This window comes from Agelaius phoeniceus, chromosome 14, assembly GCF_051311805.1.
Source record: "Agelaius phoeniceus isolate bAgePho1 chromosome 14, bAgePho1.hap1, whole genome shotgun sequence".
Lineage (NCBI taxonomy): Eukaryota > Metazoa > Chordata > Aves > Passeriformes > Icteridae > Agelaius > Agelaius phoeniceus.
The window spans coordinates 16714649-16742580 of record NC_135278.1 but is presented as its reverse complement, the minus strand read 5'-3'; the positions used below and the strand labels follow the sequence as shown (position 1 = coordinate 16742580).

Sequence of the window (27932 nt, the reverse complement as noted above, 5' to 3'; positions counted from 1 at the left end):
TTTGATACAGAACAATTAATTACCTGATTGTTTGGTCCATCTGTAGGGTGGAAAAATGAGCCAGCACAGCCATGGGCAGAGTCAGGGGTCATCTTCAGGTGAAGAAACTCCTTCAGTCCATGTATTCAACATAACATTCAGGAACAAAGCACTGACATTGTCAGAAATCCACAGCCTTAAATCACAAAGATTTTTTTCCCTTCTGACTGCTGGACACGCAAGGAAAAGCAGCAACAAAACCCAGATGAATTAATTTGTGTCTGCTTAATTTCTGCTCTTTGTGCAAAACCTACGAGTTCAGTGGCTCAAAGCCCATTGGAAATCCTCAGTGAAGGGTTCATTTAATAGCACATGTTCTTCTTCAGCTTTTTAATCTGTTACTGATGGTGCAATTCAAGTATTCTAAAAAGAGAGGGAATTTAGGATAGCAGCATTTTTAGCATTTCATTCTGCAAGCTGTTATTACACAGATAAAAAGACAAAATCCTACCTGTTTTTTTCCCAAAATATGGCAGAAGTTTTTTGTTCTCTTAAAGGAAAAAAATATTTCAAAGGAATGTCAGTATCAGATTTGATAATTATTTTAGAAATAAGCAAAACAAACACAAATACATTACCTGTGAGCCCAAAGGGTTAAATCAAACCCAATGTTCTCTCCTCAACAGTCTGATAAATACACCTGCAGGAACCTGTTTACTTGAAATGTGATTACATGTTAATTAGTGAAGAATGCAATTAAAAATATCAGGTGAATTTACAGAGAATGGGACTTTCCTAAACACCATAAATGAAAAGGAAACTCCAAAAAATCTGGAGTGCAAGAGATGCGTTTTATTGTATGCCCGTTACGATGAGTAACACATTTAGAAATAATAATCCCACAGAACAGTGACAATCTTATTTTACAGCGTGTACATCATTTTTTACAGCCACATAAAACACTTATTTGTCTAAGAGATTTCCCAAATTTTAACTTTCTGAAGTTTAGAAATATAAAAAAAATTTATTCTCAAGGAACTGATTCTCATCTGGTGCAAAAACAAAATATGAACATTATCTGGAACACAAAGCCACAATATAGCATGAAGTTACAATTTCTCATGTGAACAGCTGTGTGCAAACATGAAGCAACTAAAAAAAGTAAAAAATACACATTATATGCATAACATTTATGACCAGGTTTTTCATTAAATAGCCCTAGACCAGCTCGTTATATAAGCGCCATTGGATTTGCAGCATGCTAACACAAAGCATTTTTAAAGGGATGCATATTTTAAATGTATACACTGTAAACTCAAGATCCACCTCCAAACTCTAGTGGCAGCAGGTTTTTCTGGTTAAATACTGCATATATACTTTCTTACAGATTGAAAATGCATGTTTATAGCATGGTATAGATCTTTTTTTAAAAGAATTGATTAAAAGGTGCAATTTTACGTCTATATGGAAAATTTCATATTACGAGGTAGGACAGTAACTGTCATACCTGTTAAGAACACTGCCCTAAAGAACCTCTAAGTACTTTGAATTTAATTAAAAAACCCCTACAGTTTTCAACTGTTTTTAATATTCTTTTTAGAGAAGACTTTAAAGTAGGAAGGAAAAAAATTAGTGTTGAGTCACAACACTATGAGCTGCATCCATTTTTATCCTTTAAAAAAAAAAGTCAAATTCAAAGTTAATTTTGTTATATGTGCCATACTGAACAACATTCAACTGTAGTTTCAGATAAAAAAAGGGAAATTATATACATATACATCTTTAACCCTAGCACCAGAACACCACCTCTGAGACCATAACATAATGCTCTATTTTAAACATCATATCCTGCAATAAAATAGGTTAGCAGCTTTGAAAACCAGTAAAAAAATGCTTCTTGGACCTAAACTAATAAAGGAAACCAAAAAGTTTCCCTATGAAATGTTTAAAAACAAAAACCAAACCAAACTGAACAAGGGACACCCCCCACCCCTCCCCCCCAGATACTTTTGCCAGTTCTGGAATTCAGTTTCTAGGCACAATTGAAAACGTTGTGATGAAGTGTCTGACTAAAACTCCCCGTTCCAAACTGCACAAGAAGTGACGAGGGGGCTCCTTTGCAAACCCTCTGTAGCTCACCCCACCAGGGATCTGTTTCCATACTGGAGACACACGTTGGGACTGACAGAATGGGTCACACAATCAGCTCTGCCCTGTCCTCTAGACTCAGCAATGGCAAATACTGTTCACTTGGAGACATTCATCCATCTTTCTGCAATTTAAGACATTCATCCATCCTCTGCATTCTCTAGTGCTCTTTATGTTCTGATCAGCAACAATCATAGGGCTATGAGTTCCCCTGCCAACCCTAATACTTTTTAAGACTTTTAATACAAAGAATGTAAAGTTATGGTTTAATATCAAGCTTTGAAACCAGGAGAAACAGTTCGTGAGATTTATTTTTTTCCCCAATTAGCATATGACAGTTCCTACATCGTTCCTGCAGGAGCTCACCTATCACATGATGGCCTCTTTGTGGTGCCTCATGATGTGCTGATTTTTCTCGGAGGGCCTGCGGAAGCCCTTTTTGCAGAACTCACACCTGTGGGGGTAGTCTTTGGTGTGGATGGAGATGACGTGGCGCTTAAAGCCCGACGCGTCCGTGGTGCTGTACTCACAGTACTGGCACTGGTACACCTTCCTGCCACTGTGGGTCTTCATGTGCTTCTTCAGTTCGTTCTGCTGCCTGAAGCCCCTTTTACAGCGTTTGCATTTAAAAGGCAGGTCCTTGGTGTGAACGGAGAGGATGTGCCCACTGAGCACAAAGGGGTCGGAGGTTTTGAAGTCACAGTGCCTACACTGGTGGATCTTTTTCCCTTTATGGGTCTCACTATGCTTTTTGAGCTCCGAGGGCCGGTGGAAGCCTTTCTCACACACCTCACACTTGTGGGGAAAATCCTTGGTGTGCACTGAAATGATGTGTCGCTTCAGGTCGCTGGAGTTGGTGCTCTTGTGGTCACAGTGGGGACACTGGTGAGTCTTATGGCCTTGGAAGAGCTCGGTGTGCTGCTGCAGCTCCTTCTCGTCGGCGAAGGCCTGGGGACAGTGCTCACATTTAAAGGGCAGGTCGGTGCCATGTTTGGTTTTGATGTGAGTTTTCAGGTTGGACTGGTCAGCGCACCTGAACGCGCAGTGCTGACACTGGTATGGCTTTTCCCCCGTGTGGGTCCTCATGTGCTTTTTCAGCTCCGAGGGGTGGCGGAAGCCCTTCCCGCACTCCACGCACACATGAGGGAAGTTCTTGCTATGGACTGCCAGCAGGTGCCTGTTGAGCAGCCCCTGCTCTGCAGTCTCATAGTCACAATATTTGCACTTGTGCAGCTTGGGCTCCTTGTCCCTCAGGATGAGTTTATTGGAACTCAACGGGCTCGCCTCTCTGTATCTTCTCGTGTACTCTGTAAACTCGTGCGTTTTATCAACTTTATTTATAAGTTTATGGCTTTCCAGATGATTGTGGAAACTTACTTTTTTGTTAGTTGTAAAGTCACAGTCTGTACACTGGTATTTCTTCTTGATCATATGATCGGGATGGTTCTTCATATGCCTTTTCAAGAATCCTCTGGATTTAAATTTTTTCCCACAAATATGACAAGGGTAAACTGTTAAGGGCTGTCCATCAGGACCTATTATAACAGCTGTTTTTGAACAAACAAAAACAAGTTATGAAGGAAACACATTTACTGATTAAGAAGTTTTAAATCAGCCAAGTGCTGTTCAGATTCATGCACTTACACTTGCAGCAGAGAGAGAGTGGCTCAGTAGTTTAAAAACAACCAATCCACAGCACCTATAGTTTATATAGTTCTGTTTTAGAAACTGCTCAAACAGATCAGGAATATCACATGTGCACTGAATATAGCCACGGGTACTTTTTAATAGCTTGCAACATTCCAATGAATTGCATCAGCCCTGGGTGTGCTGACTCTGAATAGCAAAATATGACATTTTCTAGGCACAGAACCGGAGGGGGGAAGGACACAGGAAATACGCAAATCATCATTTATAGCTTTTAATTCTGCATCAGCTTAAAAAAGAGAAAAGGGATAGGACAGGAGTAAGTGGCACTCCGTGACAATACCGTAACCATCCAGTGTTTACCTGTTTGCCATTGCCTGGCCTCTCCTCTCCTCCTTTTCTTGGTTTTTTGTTTGAGCACTCTATTAGTGCTAATGCTATCACAAATCTGCAGGTACTGTGTTGCATTACCGTTTTTGTTTTCTAATCGTGTATCCAAGTTATTTCCTAGAAACAAAAATTAGACACCATAAAAAACCTTAAACAACTTGTTTCTTTGGGACTGACGACTGGAATTGCACAGCAGCATTATCTACTTCTTAAAAACAAGCACTGCCCATTCCTCTACCACAACATACATTAAAAAGAAGCGTGCTAGTGGGAACCACTATCTATCTTTCCTGGCAAAAGTCAAGGGTATGATTGTTTAAACACTGATTCATTTCTAATTATATTCCCTGATTTTTATTTAATTGGTTTTCACTTCATACAACTGCATTATCTCTTTTCTGTCTGCAAAACTACATTAAAAACTTGGCAGTGCCTCCCAACTTCCCCACCCCCTCCAAAGGCCTACAGACATCTAGAATTGTTTTCATTCAAAACAGTAGAGAAAGACTGTGGAGTCCTTCAATATCTAATTTATGGCTCATTCTTTGCATCTCTGATTAGGAGCACTGACACAGAAATATCTGTTTATTCAAAGACAGGTTTAGTTTTAATGCTGTTAAAAGTTCTCACCTGCCGCTTGACCATCTTCGTATCTTCGGGGAAGCCTCCTTTCATCTCCTGCAGAAAATGGTATTTTAGTCATTATAAAGTAATATTCTTTTTAAAGATGCTGCTTTTGAAATCCTGATAATGAAAGAAAACTAACTGAGCTAATAATTAACAGATTAACACCATCCAAGTGGGATGTGCAGCTTGGTGTGTAATCATGAGCCTCAGGAACCAAAATCCCATCTCTGGGAGGAGTCAGTATCCATCCCATCTGTGTTTGCATGCTTACCCTGCTGCCTCTCCTGCTTTCCATTATTAATATGCTTTTTTCTGCAAATTTTTAACCTCATCTATTTCCTCAGATAGCAATGCAGAGGTTATCTGAAATGCACACTTTGCTCCTGAGATGGAGGCACGTTATCTGTCTAGAGTAGAAGGAGGCAGATAAGAGGACTTGGCCCTTATCAGCCTCTCAGCACAATGGAGTTTTGGAGATGCACAAGGGATACCTCAGGAGCACATTCCTCATTTTGCACTGGAAGTATTTGCTGCTATGTGCCAAAGCTCTGTGGTTCTGAAGCACTTTACCAGCCCAGCTGTTGGGCTCTCACCAAGGAATTTTCACCAAATTCCACACTAAGGAATTTTTACTAACTTGCTTAATTAATTGTATCAGAAACTATGGATAATTTGATACCCTCTTAACAAAATTTAACCCACCAAAATCCAAGGAAATTATACATAACAATAGACAGAACTCACAATATCCTAAGACACACTATTTGAAAACAATCAGTTTTTTGTTTCTCACCTGGAGGACTAACAGGCTTAAAGCATTTCTACAAACTGAAATTATTAGGAACATATTTACACATGTATTCCTACTATTCCCTTTTTACAGTCTTTCCCCCTTCCCCCTCCTAATGTAAAATACTTCAGGCTTTTCTTGTTTAAGATCTTCAACATTAAGATCTTCAAACCCCACATACTCTGTACATCTGAGCTGGGATCTGAAACAAAATCAAACTTCTCCTAACAAGCTTTCCTTTCTACTCCATGACAGCCAACACACAGCAATCACTGGACAGCAGAGATCAGGAGCTGCTTCCAAACCCCAAGAACGAGGTGAGGTCATCCCAGAGATGCTGGCAGCTGGATGAGGGAGGAAACAATGGCAGGGATTTTCAGGAAAGAAGCACAGGTTCCTACCGTAAGCAGCAGCCCAAGCAACGGGGACAAACGTTTTATTCACGCCAGAGTCCTCAAGCTGGGTGTCTGGAAGGGATGTGGCTTCTTCTTCCCCTACAATAACTTCCATATAAACTTCATCTGCTATTTCAGCACAGCCTGGATGAAGGGAGGAGAATAAATTTTTAATTTTATTCTGTCTTTACAAATTTTTCTTTCATTTAAATGCTCTCGCTCTGATTGATACCCATTATAAATTAATTTTCTTCCTTTGGCATTTAGGGGATCATTGCTTATTCAGATATTCCTTAAAGAGAGAAAACATTTATCAATAAATACTACTCCAAAACAAACACCCACAAAATTTCCAATAGACAAACTCATGAACTTGCAACTGATGACATCTGCCACTTTTTCAGAAAGCTTCTTAATTCACAACAGGAAAATAGAAAAATAAGAAGTTTAACTAACCTCATTAACTTCATCCATGGACATGTTAATTTAATATAAATAATTAAATGACTGCACACAATATGCACAAAGTGCATTATCCACATATTTTAAAATAATTATAGCCTGCTTTTTATTTTTAGGGAAGATGAGCTTAGTTTTCTACTACTTCAGGCTGAAGAATCCTTCAGAAAATAATTAAAAATGTCCTTGAGAATGATGGTTATATGGGTGTACAAACAGCATGAGAAACAAAAACATTTCTTATTGTGCTTACTAATATCTTCATCTTCCTGAGAAGAGTCCTTAACAGCCATGTAAACCATTTTTTCTCGCTGCATTCTCCCAACACCTCCTTGTTCAATGACTCCAGCTACAGAATGGCCATTGTGAAAGTCACTCTCGGTGACAATTTCTGTCCCACCTCGAACAAAAAGAAGTTACACACAATTAAGTCAATGTGAACAAAGCCACTGGTAAGAATAATGTCAGATCCAAGTATTTTTTTGACTGGCTGGGACCACCTCCCTGAGAGCAGCTCAGAGAACAGCCCTGCTGGGAATTATTGCTCAGCCATCAGAGATTCTGGCTCTCCCTGCTGCTGCATGAGCAGTCTGTCCCTTCTGTCCCTTCTGTCCCTTCTGTCCCTGGAGACTGAGAACCCATCCCCAGAGGAACAAAGTGTATTTGGGAACAAGGCCTGGGAATGATCCAGGGGTTTCAGCTCCAAGAACAGCCAAGAGGGGGATTCTGCTTTTTCAGGGACACAGGTGAGTTGTGCATCCCCTCAGAGCACAGGGACTGCTGGTCTATCCATGGGGAAAGGGAACTGCAGAGATTTCTGAGTCCCTTGGTTCACCTGCAGCCCCAGAATTCCTCCCCTCTCTCTGCAAAGGCCACCAAAGGCTGCCACCAACAAAAGGGATCCATCCACTCCAGAGGCTCTGCTGTGCTGACACACTTGTATCTTGCAGAGTCAGAGAAAAGCAGCAGCTGAAAAAACAGCTGCAGACACACAACCACTTCTACATTTGGGCTTTGGCTGCCTGAAAATAGCCCAGCTAATCAAAAAAGAACTCGAGCCTAATCCACACCCAGCATTTGTGCATCTGGGCAGCCTCCAAAAATGTCACGTTCTACAGAACACCCCAGTCACTGGATTATGTGCAATGAAGAACAAACACAAAGACCCTGAAACACTTCACACTTCTGAAAGAATAAACAGGATTTCAAGGTACCTATTTCAACATCATCTTCAGCTTCAGCTTTAAATATGTAGACTTTGATAACTTCTGAACCAAAGCCATCATCTTTAGCAACATCATCATTTGCCACCTCGGTACTGATCTTCAAGGGAGTGCTTCCTATATGGTCCAATTTCTCTCCAACATCATCCACTGCAAAGAAAAGAGAATAATAATGAGGTTCAAACACATTTTTAGAAGTCAAAGTAATCAGTAGCATGATTTTCTCCACTATTCTCCCCATGCACAGGAAACCTTTGTATTCATAAGTGGCCTTTAAAAGCAGCTCATCTCAAGAAACTTGAGAGATTCCACAAGTTCAGTATTTTATTGCAACTCAGGAAACACAGCAGGAATAACAGAATAAAGGACACAAGAGGGAGCTTGTCATCAAAGGGAACGAGGAAACTGGCTATGGCTGAAACTATTACTCTTAGAAAGCAAAAATTTATCAATAATTAAAATTAAAGATCTCTAAAAAAGCATTCAAAATTAACCCAGAACTGCCTGTTACAGTGTAAGAGTTCTCACAAGTTTCACTCTGATGCACAGTGACTAAAATTTAGTGGCTGAAACTCTTGAGGAGTGTGATGACTGGAGTATATTCCCAGCTAAAGAAGTAAGCATCAAAAATCTGACTGTATCTTCTCCCTCAAAGAAATGATGATTTTATCTACTTTATCACTTGAAACCATACACATTAATGAAGATTAATGCATGATATACAGCTGATTAAAAGATGCAGTGACAATAAATCCAAATTCCACTATGAGAGATTGACTTCTCATTCTTTACACAGCTCACTTGCTGGTTATTTGGTTTATACATTCAAAATGCTAATTTAATTTCTAAGAAAAAAAAAAATACATCCAAACTATTAAAAGCAACATATTTTAATAAAAAGGGCATTCACAGAGATGACCATAGATACACCTCACATTGCCAGCCCAGAGGTACTGAGCTCAGCATCTCCCTGACACATGTACTGACACACTTCTCACTGAGGATAAATTTAGCTCCTGTGCAGATGGTCAACACAAACCTGTGCAGTGCTGAACACCCACTGAAGTCCTCTAAATAGAGGAGAACCCCACAAAATGTAGGAAAAATCTGAATGAAACACATTCCAGGGAAACAGCATCTTACTGGAACATTAAAGTATGTGTGCACTAAGCAAAGAAAAACTCCTTAAAACGAACAGAGATGTGACAGCAGAGCTTCCTGACTCCATGGGCATGCCAAGGCCCTGATCCCTGGGAGAAGCCAGAATCCCAGGCCTACCTGGGATGGCTGCAGTGGTGCCCAGCCCCCTCCCAGGTTCCTGCTCTCAGGAAGGGCTCCCAGGAGCTGCTTTAACCCCCTGAGCACTGGGGTGGGAAGGAGAAGGGGCCTCTCCTGCAGCAGGGCAGGGGAATCCTGCCCAGCAATCCCACACCGAGCTCTTCCCACAGACACCACCCAGCCCACGGCACTGGGAAACCTCATTTCTACTCAAAATCCTGGGCTGCACCAGGTGAGTACAGAAGTCACTGAGGACAGAACTGGATAAAATGTAGGGAAGTACAAGTAAATATCTGGTTTTGTTTTAGAACCTTTGTGAAGTCTGTACTTTGGTGAAAATTGATATTCTGAGTTGGAAGGGACCCACAAGGATCATCAAGTCCAACTCTTAAGTGAATGATCCATATGGGGACTGATCCCACAACCTTGCTGCTATCAGCACCAGGCTCTATAACCTGAAACATATTAAGGAAAGCATTTTAAAATGCTGGTTTAGCTGTTTGGTGGGGTTTGGGTTTTTTTTTTTGGTAACTAACAGATTAATTCCATTGCTGAAAAAGTGTCCAACATGGATCAAGAAAAAAAAATTTCTCAGGAAGACTGAAAAAAATGTCTGGTTTTTTCTTTTTTAATTAAAAAAACTCTCTAAATATCTCCTGAAATCAATGCCAGGAACATCAACACCTTAGTGAGTGAGAGCCTGCCATGTGCAGCCTGATGTTTGTGTGACCTGGGAACCCCCAGAGCACAAACACTGAGAGAGCCACAACAGAGAACCTGAATATTCCTCTGACACTCGACTTTCCCAGCACCAGGTCATTAAACCCTTTTATATCCCCTGGGGGAGTGTTACTGCACCTGCTAATTGACATTTTTTAAGCTGCCAGAATGGGGTTGTCAGAAGACAGAAAAGTAGAGATGCTGAAATTCCCTTATCTTGGAGTAAGTATTTCCATACATTTACTAAAAATGAATTTATTAAAGACTTTTTTTTTTTCTGCAAGGCTTTTAAAGTTTATCAAAGTCTCTCATGCATGTTCTGGAAAATGATAAATATAAGTTTAATTAGATACAATGACCATTCCCAGTGCATGTGTCAGTGTTGGAAGGACTGGAGGTAATCCCCAGTACAAAGAGGGATTATATACCCAGCTATATGAATGCCAAAAAGAGTATTTCAAAGCTCACAAACCCTGCCAATTTAGAACTGGGAGGTGGTAATAAAGTTCTTTTCAAAGCTGCAACTCCAGCAACACCATTTTTTTTCTAAACTCACATATTTTATAAACATAACACATTACCAGTGTAACAGAAATGAAGTTACTCAACAACAGCAATTTCCTGCTGAACAGGGGAGTTACCACATGTGTGACAGGAAGTTTTCTTTCTGGAAAAATTTCCAATTATTTAACTAATATTATGTGACAGTGACTGTGCACCACTATGGGGCTGGTGAAATAATGTAAGAAAAAATCCCACAATTTTAGATAGTCACCAGAACATCAACTGCAATGCAATAAAAATTACATGAAGGAAAAAAATGAGGAATTTTTCAACTTTTGTAAGAACGTTTTCAGCAAAAGAAAACCCCAAAACCTGAATATAGCATGTACACTCACACACTGTGTTTTACTATTGCCTGTAAAGCCCCCAAATCTTCAAGATCCTTTGAAAATAGAGAGTCCTGTTTTAGAGGGGCAAACTTTCAACAGTATTTGTAACATTTGTGGTTACTTCTACACCATTAACCATCCTGTGTATTCTTGAAAAAATTCAGTCTTTACAATTTAAGTGAAAGAAATGGAAACCTATCAGGAAGTTTGGGTATCCAGGGCCTCTGGGATCACTTTTCTAAAACAGCAAATGTGTAATATAGCAAAATTTGGTAAATATCATCTGGGCTCAGAAAATGACATTAATATAGACTATTATCTGTAAGATGTTGCTTTTTGTTGCAAACATAACAAACCACACTGAACTGGCAATTTCTTTTGCTTAAAGTCCTGTCTTATCTGAAGTAAATCTCATGGCTTCCATCTACCTTTTAAACAGATTTAAGTAAAACAGCACAGCAGGACAAGTAATCTTTGTCAGGTTCCAAAATATTATTGTTTTTCAGAACAGCTCATGAAAATATTCTGTTGTCTAAGTAAGATGCCTTCAATCACTGCTAACCCATCAGTGCTAAATTCTGTGCTGCTTTCCCCAGGGATAGCTCAGGGGAACAGGGACTGCTTGATTCCTTTCTGTCAATGGAATATCAAAGTGTCTTCCAGCTCTGACTCACCCACCAGAAGCACTACATGTTATTATCTGGTCCCTTAAAATAAACTGAAAAAACACAACAGAGAACCTCCATAAATAGATGCTGAATCCTCCTGAGTGAACAAGCTTTAAAGGAAAACTCAGCACACTCCCAGTGTTAAACTTACCTGCTAGGCTGTTTTCAGGTGTGTGATGTCCAGATTCACCGTGGATTGCCAGCTCCCAATCCATGTGATGCCTCACATGCACTATGCTGGTGATGCCACAGCCACCAGAGCAGCAACACGAGGGCAAGGTAAGTCCCACAAGGCTTTGACAATCCTCCGGGTTTTTCTAATGTCTGATCTACTTAAGTCCCATAGGTTCAAATAGAGGAGTAGGAATCCTAAAATGTTTAGCAAATGAGGCAACAGTGTAAGACACTAAAAAGGAGGTGTTGGTGGCACAGTACCTTAGCCCCGGGCCAGCTCCAGGGTGGGTCAGTGGTGGCTTTGAGGTCACCAGAATAGTGCATGGGGCCGGCACGCGGAGCGGGGGCTGGCAACCCGCTGTGGGTCTGAATATCGCAAACCTGAAAAACAAAAGAGGGGAGGCTTCAGCTGCACTGCCCACTGCCCCTGCAGCACAGCTTGTGCTGCTCACCAGCTCCATCTCACTCTCAAGGCTGGGGTCAGGGGCCCACCACAGCGTTTGGGATTCAATTCCTTTTTATTGAGGTGTTCGGATGGCTTAAAGCAAAGAATCGCCAACACCCCGTGGTATTCGTGTTGTGAACGTGGCAAAAATGGGTTTGAAAAAGCAGCAGAACAGGGGAACGGCCTCAGGCTGGGCCAGGGGAGGTGGAGATTGGATACTGGGAAAAATTCCTTCATGGAAAGGGCTGTGCAACCCTGGCACAGCTGCCCAGGGCAGTGCTGGAGTCCCCATCCCTGGTGGGATTTAAAAGCCATGTGGATGTGGCCCTTGGGGACATGGCCAGTGGTGGCCCTGGCAGTGCTGGGAGAGTGATTAAACTCAAGAGTAGTGATAATCTTCCAATGAAAACTTCCAATCACAAAATCATACACAGATAGTCACACAACTATCAAGATGAACTTAATATTGCCCAAATAGTATTTACACAGAAAATGTAATCAGCAGAAGTGTATAAAGTATCTACAGGGAATGTCACCTCAAAGTGGTGAAAAATCACCTTTCAGTAAAGTCCCTTCCAACCCAACCCATTCTATGGCTCTGTCATTTAAGCTGTAACTCCCAACAAGCATAAGGGAAATTAAAACTGCACAGTCAGTTCCATACCCTAAAATGTCATATTTTGGTAGTTCCCACATGTGTTCAACAGAACAACTCGTGGTATTCCCTAAGGGCATATCTGGCATTTTATGTAGTCTTCCCTTTTAATATGCTAAATTTCATTAAAAGACAACTGAGTATTTTGAAATTCTTTAGAAGCATCACTTAGGTGTGATTTACATTATAAAAACAGTTCAACAGTCCTATATATACACCCCAAATGAAATCTTATAAAATTCACTTTCTACAATATTGACAGCATTTGACAATTGAATACATATAAGTAAATAAAAAGTTTTGACCTGCTTGATAAATTGAGGCCTTTATCTATTCTACACAACACATTATCTGCATAAACAAAACAAAGTCAAGGGTAATATCTGAACAATAAAAAATATTAAAAGCTGCATAAGAATGATTCATCACTGCTGACAAAAACACAACAGCAGACACTTTGTGGGGTCAGGCTGGCATCCCCAGCATAGCACAGGAACTTAGGAACACAACAGAGCTCAAAGACCTTTATCAGTGACCCAGAGGAGGGGATCAGCTCTGCAGGTGCCCCTGAGCTGGGGAGTGTTGATGCTGGAGGTGGGAAGCTCTGCAGGGGAGTCTGCACAGGCTGGATCCTGGGCTGAGGCCACTTGTGGGGGCTCACAGGTGTCAGGTCCTGCCCTGGGGTCACAACATCCCCCTGGAAAGCTCCAGGCTGGGGCACAGGGGCTGGGAAAGGCCCTGGGGGTGCTGGTGACAGCAGCAGGACACGAACCCAGGGGTGCCCAGGTGGGCAGGAGGCCAATGGCACCTGGCTTGGGTCAGGAATGGTGTCCAGGGGATCAGGGCAGGGCTGTCCCCTGTGCTGGCACTGCTGGGGCACCTCCAGTGCTGGGGGCAGCTCGGGGACCCTCATGACCAGGGGGACACTGAGGGGCTGGAGTGAGTCCAGGGCAGGGAATGGAGCTGGGAAGGGAATGGAGCCCCAGGAGGGGCTGGGGGAGCTGGGCAGGGGCTGAGCCTGGAGCAAAGGAGGCTCAGGGGGGACCTTGGGTTCTGCACAGCTCCTGACAGGAGGGGACAGCCCCAGGTCAGGCTCTGCTCCCAGGGAATGGGAACAGGAGGAGAGGGAACGGCCTCAGGCTGGGCCAGAGGAGGCTCAGGTTGGATACTGGGAAAAATTCCATCATGGAAAGTGTCCAACCCTGGCACAGCTGCCCAGGGCAGTGCTGCAGTCCCCATCCCTGGTGGGATTTAAAAGCCATGTGGATGTGGCCCTTGGGGACATGGTCAGTGGTGGCCCTGGCAGTGCTGGAAGAACAATTAAACTCAATAATCTTACAGCTCTTTTCCATCCTACACAATTCTATGACTGCCTTAATTTACATAAATGATTACTTAAAACAAACTCCTAGATGAATAATGTAGCTTCCAACTGTGACTATTCAGGCACATCACAATTATACATATATAAAAATTTAATTTGCTGAAAACTAGGTCTCAAAATGGCTTTGAGACATTGTGAAAGCCAAGCTTGAGAACACCTGACAAATCCATGAATGTGTCAGACCCTGGTGGGGCCATCAGGTAACTGAAAGCTTCAGATGCTCTGGTCTAAGTGCAGGATCATCAGCATCCATCACACTCAGCTCTCTCAGAAGGAGTCCCAAAGATGACTGTGCTTACAATGACAAGGGAAATAACCAGTTCCAGAATACACTCATCCTAAGTACTCTGTCAGAAAGGAGGAATTTGTTCAGGGAAACAACTGACTGTAAAAATGGTGCTCCTTTTGTTACAAAAACACACAGGTTTTCTTTGTAGCAGGTCTAATTTGCTTTATAGACTCATTTTGAAGTTCCCTTTTCAAAAACCCCTCTTTTTGACTTCTGTTAGTGACACAGTAACGATGGAAAGCTTTAAAAATCATTGCTGTTCATCCTGTACTGAACAAAAACAAATATATTTTGCATAAGGGACATAAATGCTCTAAGAGAGGGAAATCATTATAATCATGAATCAGTGGTGTCCTCTATCATGAGATTTTTAATAAATGCAGCTTGTTGTGAACAGACTGACACTTAGACACACTTGGCATTGACTTTTTTTAACATATTGCATCTGACTAAATAAAATCTGTTTTGACCTGCTCACATTTCAATAAGTGATTTGAAGAATTAAAAAAATCAATTACTTGGAATATATTTTATCAAATTTGTGTAGCAGCAACAACTGGTACCTTGGGTATAATGTAAGCATTGAAGAAACACAAAGTACCCAAGGTTCTTTCAGTAGCCAACTTCAGCTACTGTCAACAGGATCATATGGAGCTGGATGCTGTGGGAGAACTGGAATGTGTTCATGAGCCAATCCATTAATGAACCTGACCCCTTATTTCCAAGCTCAGCCCAGAAGAGCACAACAGCCAATGAAATACCTATTATAATTCTTAATACACTAAACAAACGACGTTTTGTGGACATATTGAGAAAGCTTTGAGTTAGAGATCTTAAAAAACTATTTCTTAGTGGATTCTCCTGATTAAGCCAAATATGTTATTTTTAAATGAATCTACACAGCATTGTAATACACCTGTGGTGTTTTTTTAGAAAAAGTTGTATATTCAAAATAAATTGAGTGTTTAACCTTCCAAGGTGTTTTTCTTAAATTTCCTAGAATATCTAGTTTCAGAAACACAAACATACACACCCACTCACTCAGCAGCACCAACGTCCTTCTCTTTCTTGTTGTATCAGTGATTTTGCATCAAAAGCCCCGAATCCAGAGCCCAGGAATGAACTGGGCACCAGCCTATCCCCTGAGCATTCCAAGAGTCCAGTTCCAGGAACTTCTCCCCACCAGAAGCTCCCTCCTGCTTCCATCTACCTCTGTGGACTTACAAGATATCATCAGGTAGTCTTCAGAAGTGCTCTTGCCGTCGTCGTCATCCTCGGTTTTGATGGTGACGGTGGAGCCAGGGACAGTCCCAGCAGCCTGGATGACAGCCTCCGAATCCGAGTTGGTCACCAGCACCTCCTCGGACACCATGGTGGGCGACTCGGCCCCGGCCACCGCGTCCTGCACCACGTGCTCCAGGTGTCCCTCGGGGCCCGTCACGAGGTCCGCCACAAACACCTGGTCAGGGACGCGCACGGTTTCTGTGATCAGGTCGGAGGCCAGAACGTGGTCGCTGGTGTCCAGAGCCTCCTCGATGGCCACGTCAGCCTCCAGCACGGAGTCGGGGACGATGACGCCCTCGGTGACGACGTCCGTCTCCGTGATGATGTCGGGCCCCTGGACCACCTCGGCTGCCAGGCCATGGTCAAGGGTTATCCCATCATCTGTGACCACGTCAGAAACCAGGACAGCTTCAGGGACTGACACAACAATGTGGTCTCCATCGATGTGAGCAGTGCCAGCCATCCCAGCCACTAGGGAACAACCAGGAACCGGGAGAAAAATGTTACAATGATTGCACCAGCAACTGGTTTGTCTAAGGAATGGAGTTATCACACAGCAAGCTCAACACAGATGGGAAAATCTGTTACTTCTCCACATCCTCATTTTGCATTTCGCCCAATAAACACTGTCCAAAGCAGCCTGTTCTGTACAAGTGAAGATAAACAAAACACACCACTTCAAGACATCATGTGGAGTTTGTCCCAAAGTTAGGATCTGTTAAAAACTAAAGGCCAGTTTACAATTCAGTCTCTTTCTCTTTAATTCCCAGTTAGAAAACATTCCATTGCAGCAGCAATGTGAACCTTCACAGAATTCTTGCGTGACACTGCAAGTGTGGTAACAAACCATTAACTGCTGCTACAATAAAAGGACTCATCCTTTTGGACAGCAAGGGCCTTGTTAAAAATAAACACTCAGTTTTATGCAATATTTACAGTAACATTTCCAACAACTTGCCACATCACAAGCAATGGCTGGAGGTAGAAATTTGGTTTTCATTACCAGACTAGACTGGCCAGTCATATTTGCAGACTACTTTTCTAGACATAACATAAAATGCACAGTGAACTATTTTAACACACAAACAGCAGTTTTAATCTTGAAAACACTCAATAAAATGGTTCTTATCAGAATTAAAAAAAAATTATAAACATTATTCAGTGTTGTAATTCAAATGAAAATATCTTGGTATAGACATGGTCCTTCCCAATACCTGAGATCTCCTGGATTTTACTCATTATTTTTAATAGTAAGAATGTTTACCAAAATCTTGCATGATCATAGTGTGAGGCATTTTGGATTCCTGTGTTTGCAATCCAAGACTTCCACCACCTGGATCCATATTCAGCCAAATTCATTCACAAACAACTGCAAAAAAAACAAAAATGAGAATTTATGTTTAACAGTGTTCTTGTGTTGATCAGCTTTACTGGATTGATGTGTTACACTGACAAACACAGAGAAGTATTTACCCAAAAATTCAAGAAAACCATAAGCAACACTCCACACAATTCACTTTACTGCTTTATATTTTTTACCTTGGCATAATAATAAATATTAGCAATTGTGCTCAAAGCAGCCTCTGCTCTGCCTGTCTACAGACTCATTAATTAATTATCAAGACTGGTGATTCTGGATGTGTGGAGCTACAATGAAGAAAGTGAAGAATTGTATTGGGAGTATCAATTTTTCCAATTCTTTCAAATATGAGACACTTCAAAACCAATTTTAATGTGTAAATTTAATTTGGGATGCTGGATCTCTTTGACAAGGTACAGCTACACAAAGCCACTCCCAGAGCAGGAGAAAGCATCGATCATTTGACAGTGTCCCCATAAAACACAGGAGAGGAGGATAAAATCAGCATCCCAGCATTGCTACCAAACCCTGAAATGTGGGAGTTCTGAATTATTCTGCAATTTGCTGCACCCCAAGGACTTTACACAAGTTCTCAGTGCAAAGTGACCCAGCAGAATCACCCACAGGATCACAAAGAGCTCAAGGCTTTCACAGGTGAAAAATCTCAAGCCTAAAAAATCTCTGTTGCACAAGACTAAAATCTTGTACTTTTCTGCCCTCTTGTATCCAAGAATCAGGAAAGTGACAGAATCCCAGAGCAAATAAGAAGTTTTAGAAGTTTTAGGAGCTGTGGGAGGTGAATGCAGTCAGAGCTCAGACCTACATGACCTGAGTGGGGCAGAGGGGAGCAGGGAGTACAAATCTTTCAGGGTAAGTCTCCAAAGCACGCTGCTTTCCTCTTGTAGCACCAACCTTGGTTTTGATCTCATTAAAGAAATTACTAGTGCCCCACTATGAGAACTTGTTAAATCTTACCATCTAAAGCCAAACCATGAAGGAAACTCCAATTACTTTGAGGTAGAACACACTTGGCAATCAGGAGCCAGCACAGCCAAGGTCAAGCCAGGCTGCTGGAACAAGAGCCCAAAATCTGAGACAGCCCCAAGGCAGAGCCAAGGGCCCCAGGACCTCCCACAACTCCTGAGCTCCTCCAGCAAAGGTGCCCAACGATGGCAACTGCAAGGAAAAGCCACCTGTTCACACCAAGGAGGTTTGTATTCAAGAATACAAAAAAAGTCAAACATTATCCATGAGGAAAGTTGGCAAGGATTTTACTATTTCAATTCCACTTCAAAATCAAAATTTTTCAGCATTGTAAGGATCACAGAGCAGCTCCAGATCCCCAATGCAATGCTCCATCACTCCCAAATTACCACCACAGCCATCCAAAATTCTCCCTGTAGCTAATGAATCCTTGCTAGAACAAAATAGAATGCAGCTCTAGGGCAGAAATAGCTCATTTAACTATTTCAGAATTAAAGGCAATATCTAACATGTCCTGACCACAGCCTTTTCAGAGAATCCTTTTTCTAGAGTAAATGGATATGAAAAATTATCTTAGTTTATATCAATCTGGGATTATAGGAAGACTAGGCTAGAATCTTTTTCCTTCTCCATATGCAACTTATTTTCTGATTAAATAATTAGATGCACAACTGTATTATGTATTGTGGCACACAGAAAAAATTCATACAAAGTAGGACTATAAATTGAATTTAAATTTCTGCAGGGAAAGCAAATAATTATTAAAAGAGTATTTTTCTGGTAGTTAACAGGAGTAGAAAAAGAACCAAAGTAATGGGATGGCACCAGCAATCCCTTAAACTTCCCCTGAAATCAGAGATGGATGATGACACCCCACTGAAGCTGTACCAACTCTATGAAGAATGTTCCTGTAAAGCCTCACTGCAGACAAAGGACAGACTTGAATCAACCACACAACCACAAATGTATTTTTTCTATCAACCTTGGGATCTCCAAGGAATGCAGTGGCAGCAGGAAAAGCCCTTCCTGCTGCTGCTGGCAGAATGAACCCTGGGGGAGGCCCCAGCCCCGCTGGTTCTGCTCACAGGTTGCAGCAGTGCAGATGATGCAGTTCCACATGTCACACATGCAGGCAAATCTTGTTATTGGGAACAGCAAGAAAATGCAGTGCAGTGATTAATTGTGGCTCTTCACAGCTTCCTCCTGTAGTACACTGTGTAACACACCCACACCACCACAGCCAGATCCAATCAGGGCTTTGGAAAGGGAGAAATCAGGCAGAAAGCCACAATTCCACACCCTGTCACAATCCCAAACTTAGCCCTTCCTCTCTTCCTCTAACTTGTAACAACTCAATTCTTCCTCTCCATTCCCCTTCTACTCTGGGTATTTAAAGACAGTGAAAATGTTTTTAGCCTCAGCCAATAAAATATTTACTTTACAATATTCCATTAATTTTTTCATTGATTTTTTTTTTGCTATCTTGGCTCAGGAAAGAGCATATTACCATCACATTCCAAAATGAAGAATTTCATGCAACCTACACTGAGACTCCCAGAGCAATGTCTCAAGGCTAAATTTTTAAAATATGCCTGTATTTGGAACAGTTTTGCTTTTCTGAAAAATAGCAGTTCTCTTTCTAATGAGCCTGAGGTTCATTTCAATCTATTTCAGCTCTTTATGCCAAAGCTCTTCCTTAGATGGGGCTTAGCTGAGACAAGCAATGAATTTTAGAGTAGAAGGGATATCTGACCTCTCTGACTACAACTGTAAATTACCTCTGCACATGGCAATTTTAAAATCAAGGGTAATGGTTGGCAGTTTGGAACGACCTAAGGACACGTAACAGCAACATTCAACTGAAAAACTGGTGGAAGTTCCCAGGATACAGTGATCTGCTCTTAGCTTGCTCTTCCTAAAGAAAGTAACACAAAATAGCCAAGGATATTTTCATTTTAGAGAAAGCTTAAGAAAACACTCCAAATGCAAAGATATTCAGCAAAGCATTTTAAGGAGGAGGGATAACAACCAATGCTTCAGCACTTCTACCCTTCCCAGGAAAACCAGGGTGTCATTGGTGCTCCCAGGGGAACAGGGAAACTCCCAATCCCGGTGCCGGCTTCCAGGCATTGTTGCCATATTTCAAATGTGTATAACATAAACAACATTTCTACAGAACGCCCATTACAGCTTAAATACATGCTCTTTATTTCTGGAGCTTTAGGAATGCATTTTGTGTGGTCCTGCAAACGTTAAGCAGCTCCCCAGTTTATACACACCTCTATTCACAGCGGGTTCAGGTGGTGTATTTTCACATGAAGCCTAATTGCATGGTCAGCCCTTAATCTCTCCTTTAAAATAGTGGATTTTTTCTAGATAATTTACATCTTGTTTACATGCTCCAAAGGAAAACACAACATCATGTACTGCTGGTGTTTTGGTTATTCACAAGCTGCATATGAGATTTGCATTAAACCAAAAGGGCCAGGCTCAGACATGGAGCAATGGAACAATAAATAAACTTCTATGCCGTTGAAAAATAGGAACCAGATGCCGTGTAACCATTTAATTTCTTAACATTCAAGCTGAAGAACAAAAAAATCATCCTTGTCTGATAACACGGTTTTCATTTTTTTCTGCCCCTAATTTTAATGCAGCAGCTGACAGAAAGGCAATGAGAAACGTCCTGCTTGTGCAGAAATCTTAATTAGAAAACCCCAATTAATAAAATAACGTGCAGGTTAACACAGACCCTGGGCAGAGAACAGACTGGGTATGAAAAACCAGCATATCCATTTTAAAGTCCTTTATTGTGTCCACCTAAAAAGCACCACGACCACTTACACTCTAAATCCATTTAAAACGCCTCAGACAAAACCAGGGAACGAGATTTTGTCTCGCTGCCTGAAACGCGCTAAAGCCACTTAATACAAAATGATAAAAAATAAAATAGAAAAAATAAATTACATCTACGCGTTGCACCAATAAAAGTTCACGTAGTAAAAATCAGGGGCAGAGCGGGCCGGCGGTGGCCGGGGCTGGAGCTGGCGGTGCCCGGGGCTGGCGGTGCCCGGGGCCGGGGCTGGCGGTGCCCGCTGCCGCCAGCGGCTCCCGGCGCTTCCCGGCGGCTCCGGCGCTTCCCTCCCTCCTTCCCTCCCTCCCTCCGCGCGTGCCCGGCGCGGGCGCGCCCGTGGTGCCGCCGGGGCGGGGGGAGGCGGCCAAGGGAGCGCGGGGACAAAGGAGCGGCTGTCCCGCGGCGGTGCGGGCCGGCAGGCGGGGGCAGCGCCGGGATAACGCCGGCCCGGCGGGAATAACCCGGTCCCGGCCGGGATAACGCCGTCCCGCGGCCCTGAGCCGCGGCCTCCCCGCCCCGCCGGCCCGGCCGACATCTTGTGTTCCGCCATTTTCTGCCCGCCCGCGCGGCCCCTCCACCGCCGGGCCCGCCCGCACCACCCGCCCGGCGCGGTACCGGCGGGCCCGGCCGGGCCTCCCCCGCCCGCCAGCCCAGGGACGGCCGCGGCCCGCAGCGACCGCGGCGGCGGTGCCGGAGCGCGGCCTGCGCGGCTCCACCGTGCCCGTGCCCGTGCCCCGGCTCACCTGTGCAGGCCCGGGGTGCGCCGGGCCCGCGGGACGCGCCGGGGCCGGGCCGGGCCTGGGCCCGCTCCGCCCGCAGCCTGGGCCGGGCGGCGGCCGCGAGCGCGCGCGGCCCCGCTCCGCTCCCCCCGCACGTCACGCGCGCCCCCGCGCGCCGAGCAGGCGCAGCCGCCGCCGCCCCCTCAGACCCCCCCGCGCCCCCGGCACCGTCAGGGGACCGCGGGGGGACCCCGCTACCGCCCGGGGCGCCACGAAGGGACCGCGGGGAGTCCTCTGCTCCTGCCCGGGGCACCGTCAGGGGACCGCGGGGGGACCCCGTTACCGCCCGGGGCACCGTGAGGCGACCGTGGAGGCACCCCGGGCACCGCGGGGGGCACCGCTCCCGCCCGGGGCACTGTGAGGGGCAGTGAGCGGAGTTCCGCCACACACCCGTCCCCGTGAGGGCAGTGAATAAAACAGTCAACATTTAAATAGCTCGGACAACAGTTTCAGTTCTGTGGGTCTCTTACCAGCGTGAAAACCCGACTTACCTGGTTAAACGTGACAAGTAAATACAAAATTGAACCAGTTTTTTAAATATATAAAACTAGTTAGGATTCAGACACGAACCTTCTCATAACAAGCATAGCAACTTATAGTGGGAACTTTGAGTTACTCTTTGTCGTAAGATTGAGAGGCTGCTATACAAATCTGAGCAAAGAAGGACTTGGGCAATGCTTGGAGCCTGTTCCATGTCTTTTATTCCTTAGAGGAACCCAAAGCCGGAGCTGTGTTTCCAAGTAAAGTGTAAAGGCAGAGGTGGATTCCTGGGAAATGTGACCCGAAGCCCGGAGCTGCTGAGGGGGAATTGCTCAGAGCTACCTGAGGGAGTGCAGGGCTGCCCCTGTCTGGGCTTTAGAGGGCACCTAAACCACTTGGGCTGTGGGAGTTGGGTGACCCAAGGTGGAGATCCTGAGATGGGGCAGCCCCAGGGGACCCTGCTGACCACAGCTGGAGTGCTGTGTCCAGTTTTGGGCTCCTTGGGACAGGAGAGACGTGGAGCTTCTATAATTCCCAGGAGATTCATCCTCCTGGACTTTCACCTCCTTAGAGAGAACTTGGAGACTTGTATTTGACCTTCCTCTCCTTTTTTTTCTTGTTTTAAAGAGTAAAGCCACAGAACACAGCACACACCAAATCAGTAGGAAAGCCATACCAGTCATTTTGTCTAGCTCTAGCAAGAGACAGACATTCTTATGACAAAATAATTTCAAACTGCCCAATGCAATTAAGGAATGAAGGGGAAAATACCTGGAAAAGGTAATGACAAAATTGAACACTGGGGGAAATAGTGAGGGAGACTCAGTTTAGCCAGCTCTGCTCTTGCCAGCACCATGGATATTGACAGCACTGCCTTATCTGTTCCTCCTACTCCTTTTTGGAGCAGTGCTGGAGTATAAAATTGAACACTCACATTCTGTGGTCGCTCTGAGGTCGGTACAACAGAGCTGGATTGAGGTCAACAACCAGCACAGTTTGTCAGATTGTGGCACCACCAAGGCTGAGAAATGACAGAAAAAAGCAATTCACTGACACGGCTCTCTGACATCTTTGGATCTGAATTTTGGAGGTCAGAATGGTTTGAACTGATAGTCTGGGCTCTAAACAGATGTGCCAACTCCATTTCTGTGTGTTTCTGAAGATAAGAGAGGGAACCAGAGTCACTTCTTTTATTTCTGACAGAAGTTGCAGCAGTAGAGGTAAATCCAGTGAAATTTGCCCACTTTGCATTTTCATTACATTGAGGGAAAACCAAAGATCAAGAAACCCTTTCTAAAGTCCTTAAGATTTTGTCATATAGTTTCACATATTACCTTATACTAAGGAAAATGATTTAACAGAAATCACAATGTAATGTGCTTCAGACTTTTTGGAAAATGGGAAATAAATCCCAGTCTTCAGTCTCTTTTATTTGTTACTTAGTGGCAAGGTAGTCAATCTTCCATAGCTTCATTTTCCTCCTTTATAAAAAAGTTACAAAGCAAGCCAGGGCAGTTGGGATCAACACAGAAGGAAGATAAAGCAAAGAAGACAAGGGACAAGGGAATGGGTCTGCAGGTATTTGGTAAATCTTGGGACAGAGAGAGGCCAAATCCTTGGCTGTGTTTGCACTGCACTGCCAGGGCCAGAGCCTTGTGTGCTGCAGAATCAGGGCTCCACCAGGGTTTGTTTCACAATTATCCTCGATGCCTTCTCTTTGCAGGAACTTAGTGCTCTCTAATAAGCATGGCAGGTTCCTCTGTGTCCCACCAGGGTCTCACTGCTCTCTCAGCACCTGCATTGTCCAGTGATCACGCAGCATTCCAAGACATTTCTGATACAGGATGCACTTGTTCTTAGTATCTCTGTAAAGAGATTAGAATTAAATCAATAGCATGACACACACTCCCCAGTATGCTTGCTATTAAAATAATCTGTATCTAATCAAACTACATTTTTATATATTTCTTTTCATAGTATGTGCTGCTTCTGAGTGCTCACTCACCAAGAGCTTTGGAAGATGATTTTCATGCAAATAACTGAAAGCATTACCACTGTGTGCACACAAACTGGAACAGCTTTGGAAATATTTGAAAACATTTCAGCAGGGTCTAACATTCCTGAAGAAAACACCTGCATAGTGAAAGGTGGCTGTAGGCTTTCTGTTAGCTCACATCTTAGTGACAAACACTATCAATTTAGGGATGATTTGTATTCAGGACCAGGATGGATGATATAATTAATATGCAGGATATGTAATTAATATGCAGAACATGTCATTAATATGCAGAGCATGTCATTAATATGCAGGGAGATGTGATTGATGCGTACCCGGTACTGCCTGGCCTCTGGATACACTGGATAAGGCAAATCCTTCCTGGGATAGTCGAACTCTTCCCGCCGGGCTCGGGATTGAGGGAAATAATCTGTTGCTGGATCTGCTGTCCTTAGAGGCTGAGCATACACGGGACTGTGCAAAAGAGAAAAAGGTTATTAAACCTTATAATATACTGCAAATTGCACAAAGGGACAGTTTAAACTGAAAAATAAAAATATTAAAGCTCACTACTGCATGCACAGCACTGAGGCAGTAACATCTAAGAGGTCTTTTAAGTTCATTTTACTGTCAAGCCCTCATCCTGCAAACAGAGAAGACTGAATTTATAGAAGCAGCTTTCTCTTTAAGCTTTTATTTTCTTTTCACAACAAACAATGCCACAGTACCTAATTTCCTATATCCCTACAATCATTTTCAAAGCGTTTTAAATCCACCATAGCTATACCTTCAACACTGATATTGAAAAAACCAGCCCTCCTCGAGGGACTGAAACAGCAGCAAGCTCCAGCCTGTCTCTGCAGCAGAGCCCTGCTACGTGTGAGGACACTGCTGTGCTCTCCCTGAGCTGCACCCTGGCAAACAAGTTCTCTGCAGAAGTTGCAGTAAGAGCTGCAGCAGTTGGTGCTGAGGGGGATTCAAGTGAGGAAGCACAAGCAGGGAGCTGTGATTCGAAACAGGAATGAAATCAATGCCTCTGGGATTAGAGGAAAACCAGAGAAGCCTCTGGATAAAGCAGTATTTTGGGATTTGTATGTGAATAATCCAGTCAAAAGCTTTTCCATTTACTGGACCTTTGTTGCTTGCTGTGCCACTGGCAAAGCTGCAAAGTCATTCTGAGTCTCCAAAGCAGGGTATAAAGTGAGAATGAGCACAAAAGACAAAAAATAACAGCATACCTGTAATCCTGCCTTTGATTTGTGATTGAGGCATCATTAAAATCTTCTCTTTTCAGTACAGCTTTTGGAATTTGTCCAACCCAGGCATCCTGTGTGTAGGGATCAGATGGTTACACAGAGAAAAATGACAACAAATTAGAATAACCAGCTCTCCAGGTACAGAATGTTAGAAGGTATAAACCAGTTTTTCACTTACAAAATACAATGTCTAGGCTACAACTCACAGTCTGGGGTGTCAGAAAGCCCTAAGTCCTGCAGCTCTGACCCAAAAAGATTCCTTTTACAAAGGGTTTTTTTCCCCTACCAAACTGCAGGATTGGGTCTGATTCACACCTTGGGAACAACAGCATCAGCAGAACTAAATCTGAATTAGTTAAAAATTGAACAGCACCATCTCCTGGTAAAGGCAGGCTCAGACCTGCTGCATTGCCAAGCTATTGATACTCTACAGATGGATTTAGCAGAAAATCATGTAGCAGACTAGATTATTTTCTCCCTTTTCTCAGACAGCCTTCAATGTCTCCTTCTCACACACTGTGTGTTCCTTAATATGTAAAATAATCCCTTGAAGTATCAAATGAGGAAATGAACACACACACACAAATACTCCCTTTCAGTGATTCTTTGTATTTTATATTGATTTTTTTAATTGTATTTATCCATCTTTTCTCTTGACACCCACTAGTTCAGGCCATGATCTCTACTACATCTTGCCTAATGGATAAAACTGGCACAGCAGAGCATGATCTCTTTTTAAAGCTGGTCTTCTTACTGGCCAAGAATGGAAATAGTTGTTTGAACATCCTGTAAAAATAATCCCTAGTTCTTTGTTTTCTCCTATGCAAATTAGTTTCACTTAATCCTTGATGACAAGTTTCACCTTCTCACATGCATTCAGCTGATCTTGGAAACCAAATGCTAGGAGACTTTAAAGTCAAATTCCCTATTTTTTGTTGTTTTGCTATTGCCATTGCATTGAGCTGAATCCCCAGGGGCTGGGGCTGTGCTGTGCCCCCTGTGCCATCTCTTACCTCATCTGGCTGAGGGTGCCCTGGGCTGGCAGCTGTGTCAGTGCTGAATGCAGGGTTCTGCTGTGCTCCACTGTGTGGAGCCTTTGGCTGCTTCCTGGGGGAACAATGGCAATTCAGAGCTTTAGCAATGCTGAGGGTCCTGACAGATGTTTTTGTGCTGCAGATTGCTTCAACAGCCATGTCAGAGCTTTAGATCTCCTGTGGCAATGGCTGTACAAGAGCTGGGTATTATTACAGCTTTTCTATGTCAGAGCAAGGGCCAGTGACACACTTCTGGGGCTCAGTGACAGAAGAAAAAACCCATATTGTCTGTGTACTTGGGAGAGGTGTCACTGGGAAAAAGTGATGAAAGCAAAAAGCAGCTCAAATTGCCAATATCTGAGACCCAAGAGTGGAAGGAATTGTATTTAAACACCAAGCCTCTTGTCAATAGTTATCAGTCTTACTCCTTTTTTTTTTTTTTTAACTTGTGGAAAAAAATCCCTAAGAGCAAGTAAATCAGAAACACACATTTGGTGGTGTTGAATTTAAGTAGCAAATGTACTTATCAATCTTTAAAGCCTGCCTGGTGAGCCCTAAGGAAAAGCAATGACTGAGAGTGAGGTGGTAGAATGCTGAGTAAGTGCTGAGTGCTCAGGTAAGATGCTTTGAGTTAGTTTTAAATTGTATAAATAGTATTTTGGCAGAATGGCAGCCTTGTGCTTTTAAACATCCAGAGGTTAAAAATTAACCAGAATACCAGACTCCTTTTGCTGAGCTTCCATTTTGAGTGCAAAACTCCTTATAAGTGCACCCAGAGTCACTTACCCAGCTTTTTTCGTTTTCAAGCAGCAGACAGCAGAAAATATTACAACCACTATGATAACCAGGGCCACTCCAGGAAGAGTAGCCACTAAAATGAAATCCAGAGTGTTCCAGAGGTGGTTACATTTGGGGCCCATGTACCAGTACTCCATCCACCCCATTCTGTAGTAATCACATCTGCAAATAAAAAATACTCACTTTTAGGAGCAGCATTTTAATTCAGAAGTTAGCAATACCAAAAAAGTACAATATTGTGCTATATAATTATTTATTATTCAACACTGCAGGGGCCAAGAGTTCCACTATTTTTCCTGTTTGTTTAAAGGTGTTTTTTTATCTTAGTTCCACCCATCTGTTTCCAGATTTGATGCAAAAGAACTTTGCCAGGCTCTGAGTAACCAAGTCCAAGTGGGCATTTCAGGAGTCCCAGATAAGGAGCTTTGATGGGAACAGGGTGCAGTACCCAAGTCATGGCCTGGCTCAGGTCAAAGATCTCTTTGTCTGCTCTCAGCATGGCAAAGCTGCTGAGTGGAAGTGAAACCTCACATTTCTGGCTGTCATTATGATATAGATTTTTTTAAAAGGGAAAAAAGCCCAACTACATAATGGAGAATAGAACATTAGGATATCTAAAAATTTTTTTAACTCAAAAGAAAATTTGATCAACCTGAGGAAAAAATGAACTTGCAATTACACAGCTAATTCAGTTCTAAAGTAAAATAGTTGAGAGAACAGTAAAAATAAAGGGTTACAGTGATTACCTACATTAGGAATGATATGGCCCACACATATATTTAAAAAGAAAACACTATGCCCAAATCCCAGATTTGATGCTTTGTACCAGAGCTATAAATTTATGCAGATTGTGAATGAAGATCAACATTTATTTTCATGGATCACTTTGGAGGATCTAAATTTAATTCATAATTTAGAATATGTTTGACATTTACATGGTGTA

General features: G+C 43.0%; 1 protein-coding gene and 1 long non-coding RNA gene across 4 annotated transcripts; both read right to left on the bottom strand.

Annotated features, from left to right (window-relative positions):
* Positions 1–811: 811 nt before the first annotated feature.
* ZNF711 (zinc finger protein 711) lies at positions 812–21546 on the bottom strand. Of its 3 annotated transcripts, none has more exons than XM_054641532.2 (9): positions 21390–21546; positions 16713–16817; positions 15389–15919; positions 7650–7808; positions 6689–6835; positions 5983–6120; positions 4795–4842; positions 4138–4281; positions 812–3674 (listed from the first exon to the last, which is right to left on the bottom strand). In XM_054641532.2, the coding sequence occupies exons 2-9, from the start codon at positions 16789–16791 to the stop codon at positions 2497–2499; spliced, it is 2424 nt and encodes an 807-aa protein (XP_054497507.1). In that variant the 5' UTR covers positions 16792–16817; positions 21390–21546; the 3' UTR covers positions 812–2496. The 3 variants fall into 3 exon arrangements, with proteins under 3 accessions (XP_054497507.1, XP_054497508.1, XP_054497509.1); XM_054641533.2 differs by having other exon boundaries at positions 4246–4281; XM_054641534.2 differs by lacking the exons at positions 15389–15919; positions 16713–16817; positions 21390–21546 and adding an exon at positions 11369–11684.
* A 1694-nt stretch (positions 21547–23240) lies between these two features.
* LOC143695232 (uncharacterized) lies at positions 23241–25470 on the bottom strand. Its single transcript, XR_013184312.1, has 4 exons — positions 25336–25470; positions 25140–25228; positions 24237–24375; positions 23241–23770 (listed from the first exon to the last, which is right to left on the bottom strand). It is a non-coding gene; the product is annotated as an uncharacterized LOC143695232 (long non-coding RNA).
* Between the last annotated feature and the right edge of the window lie 2462 nt (positions 25471–27932).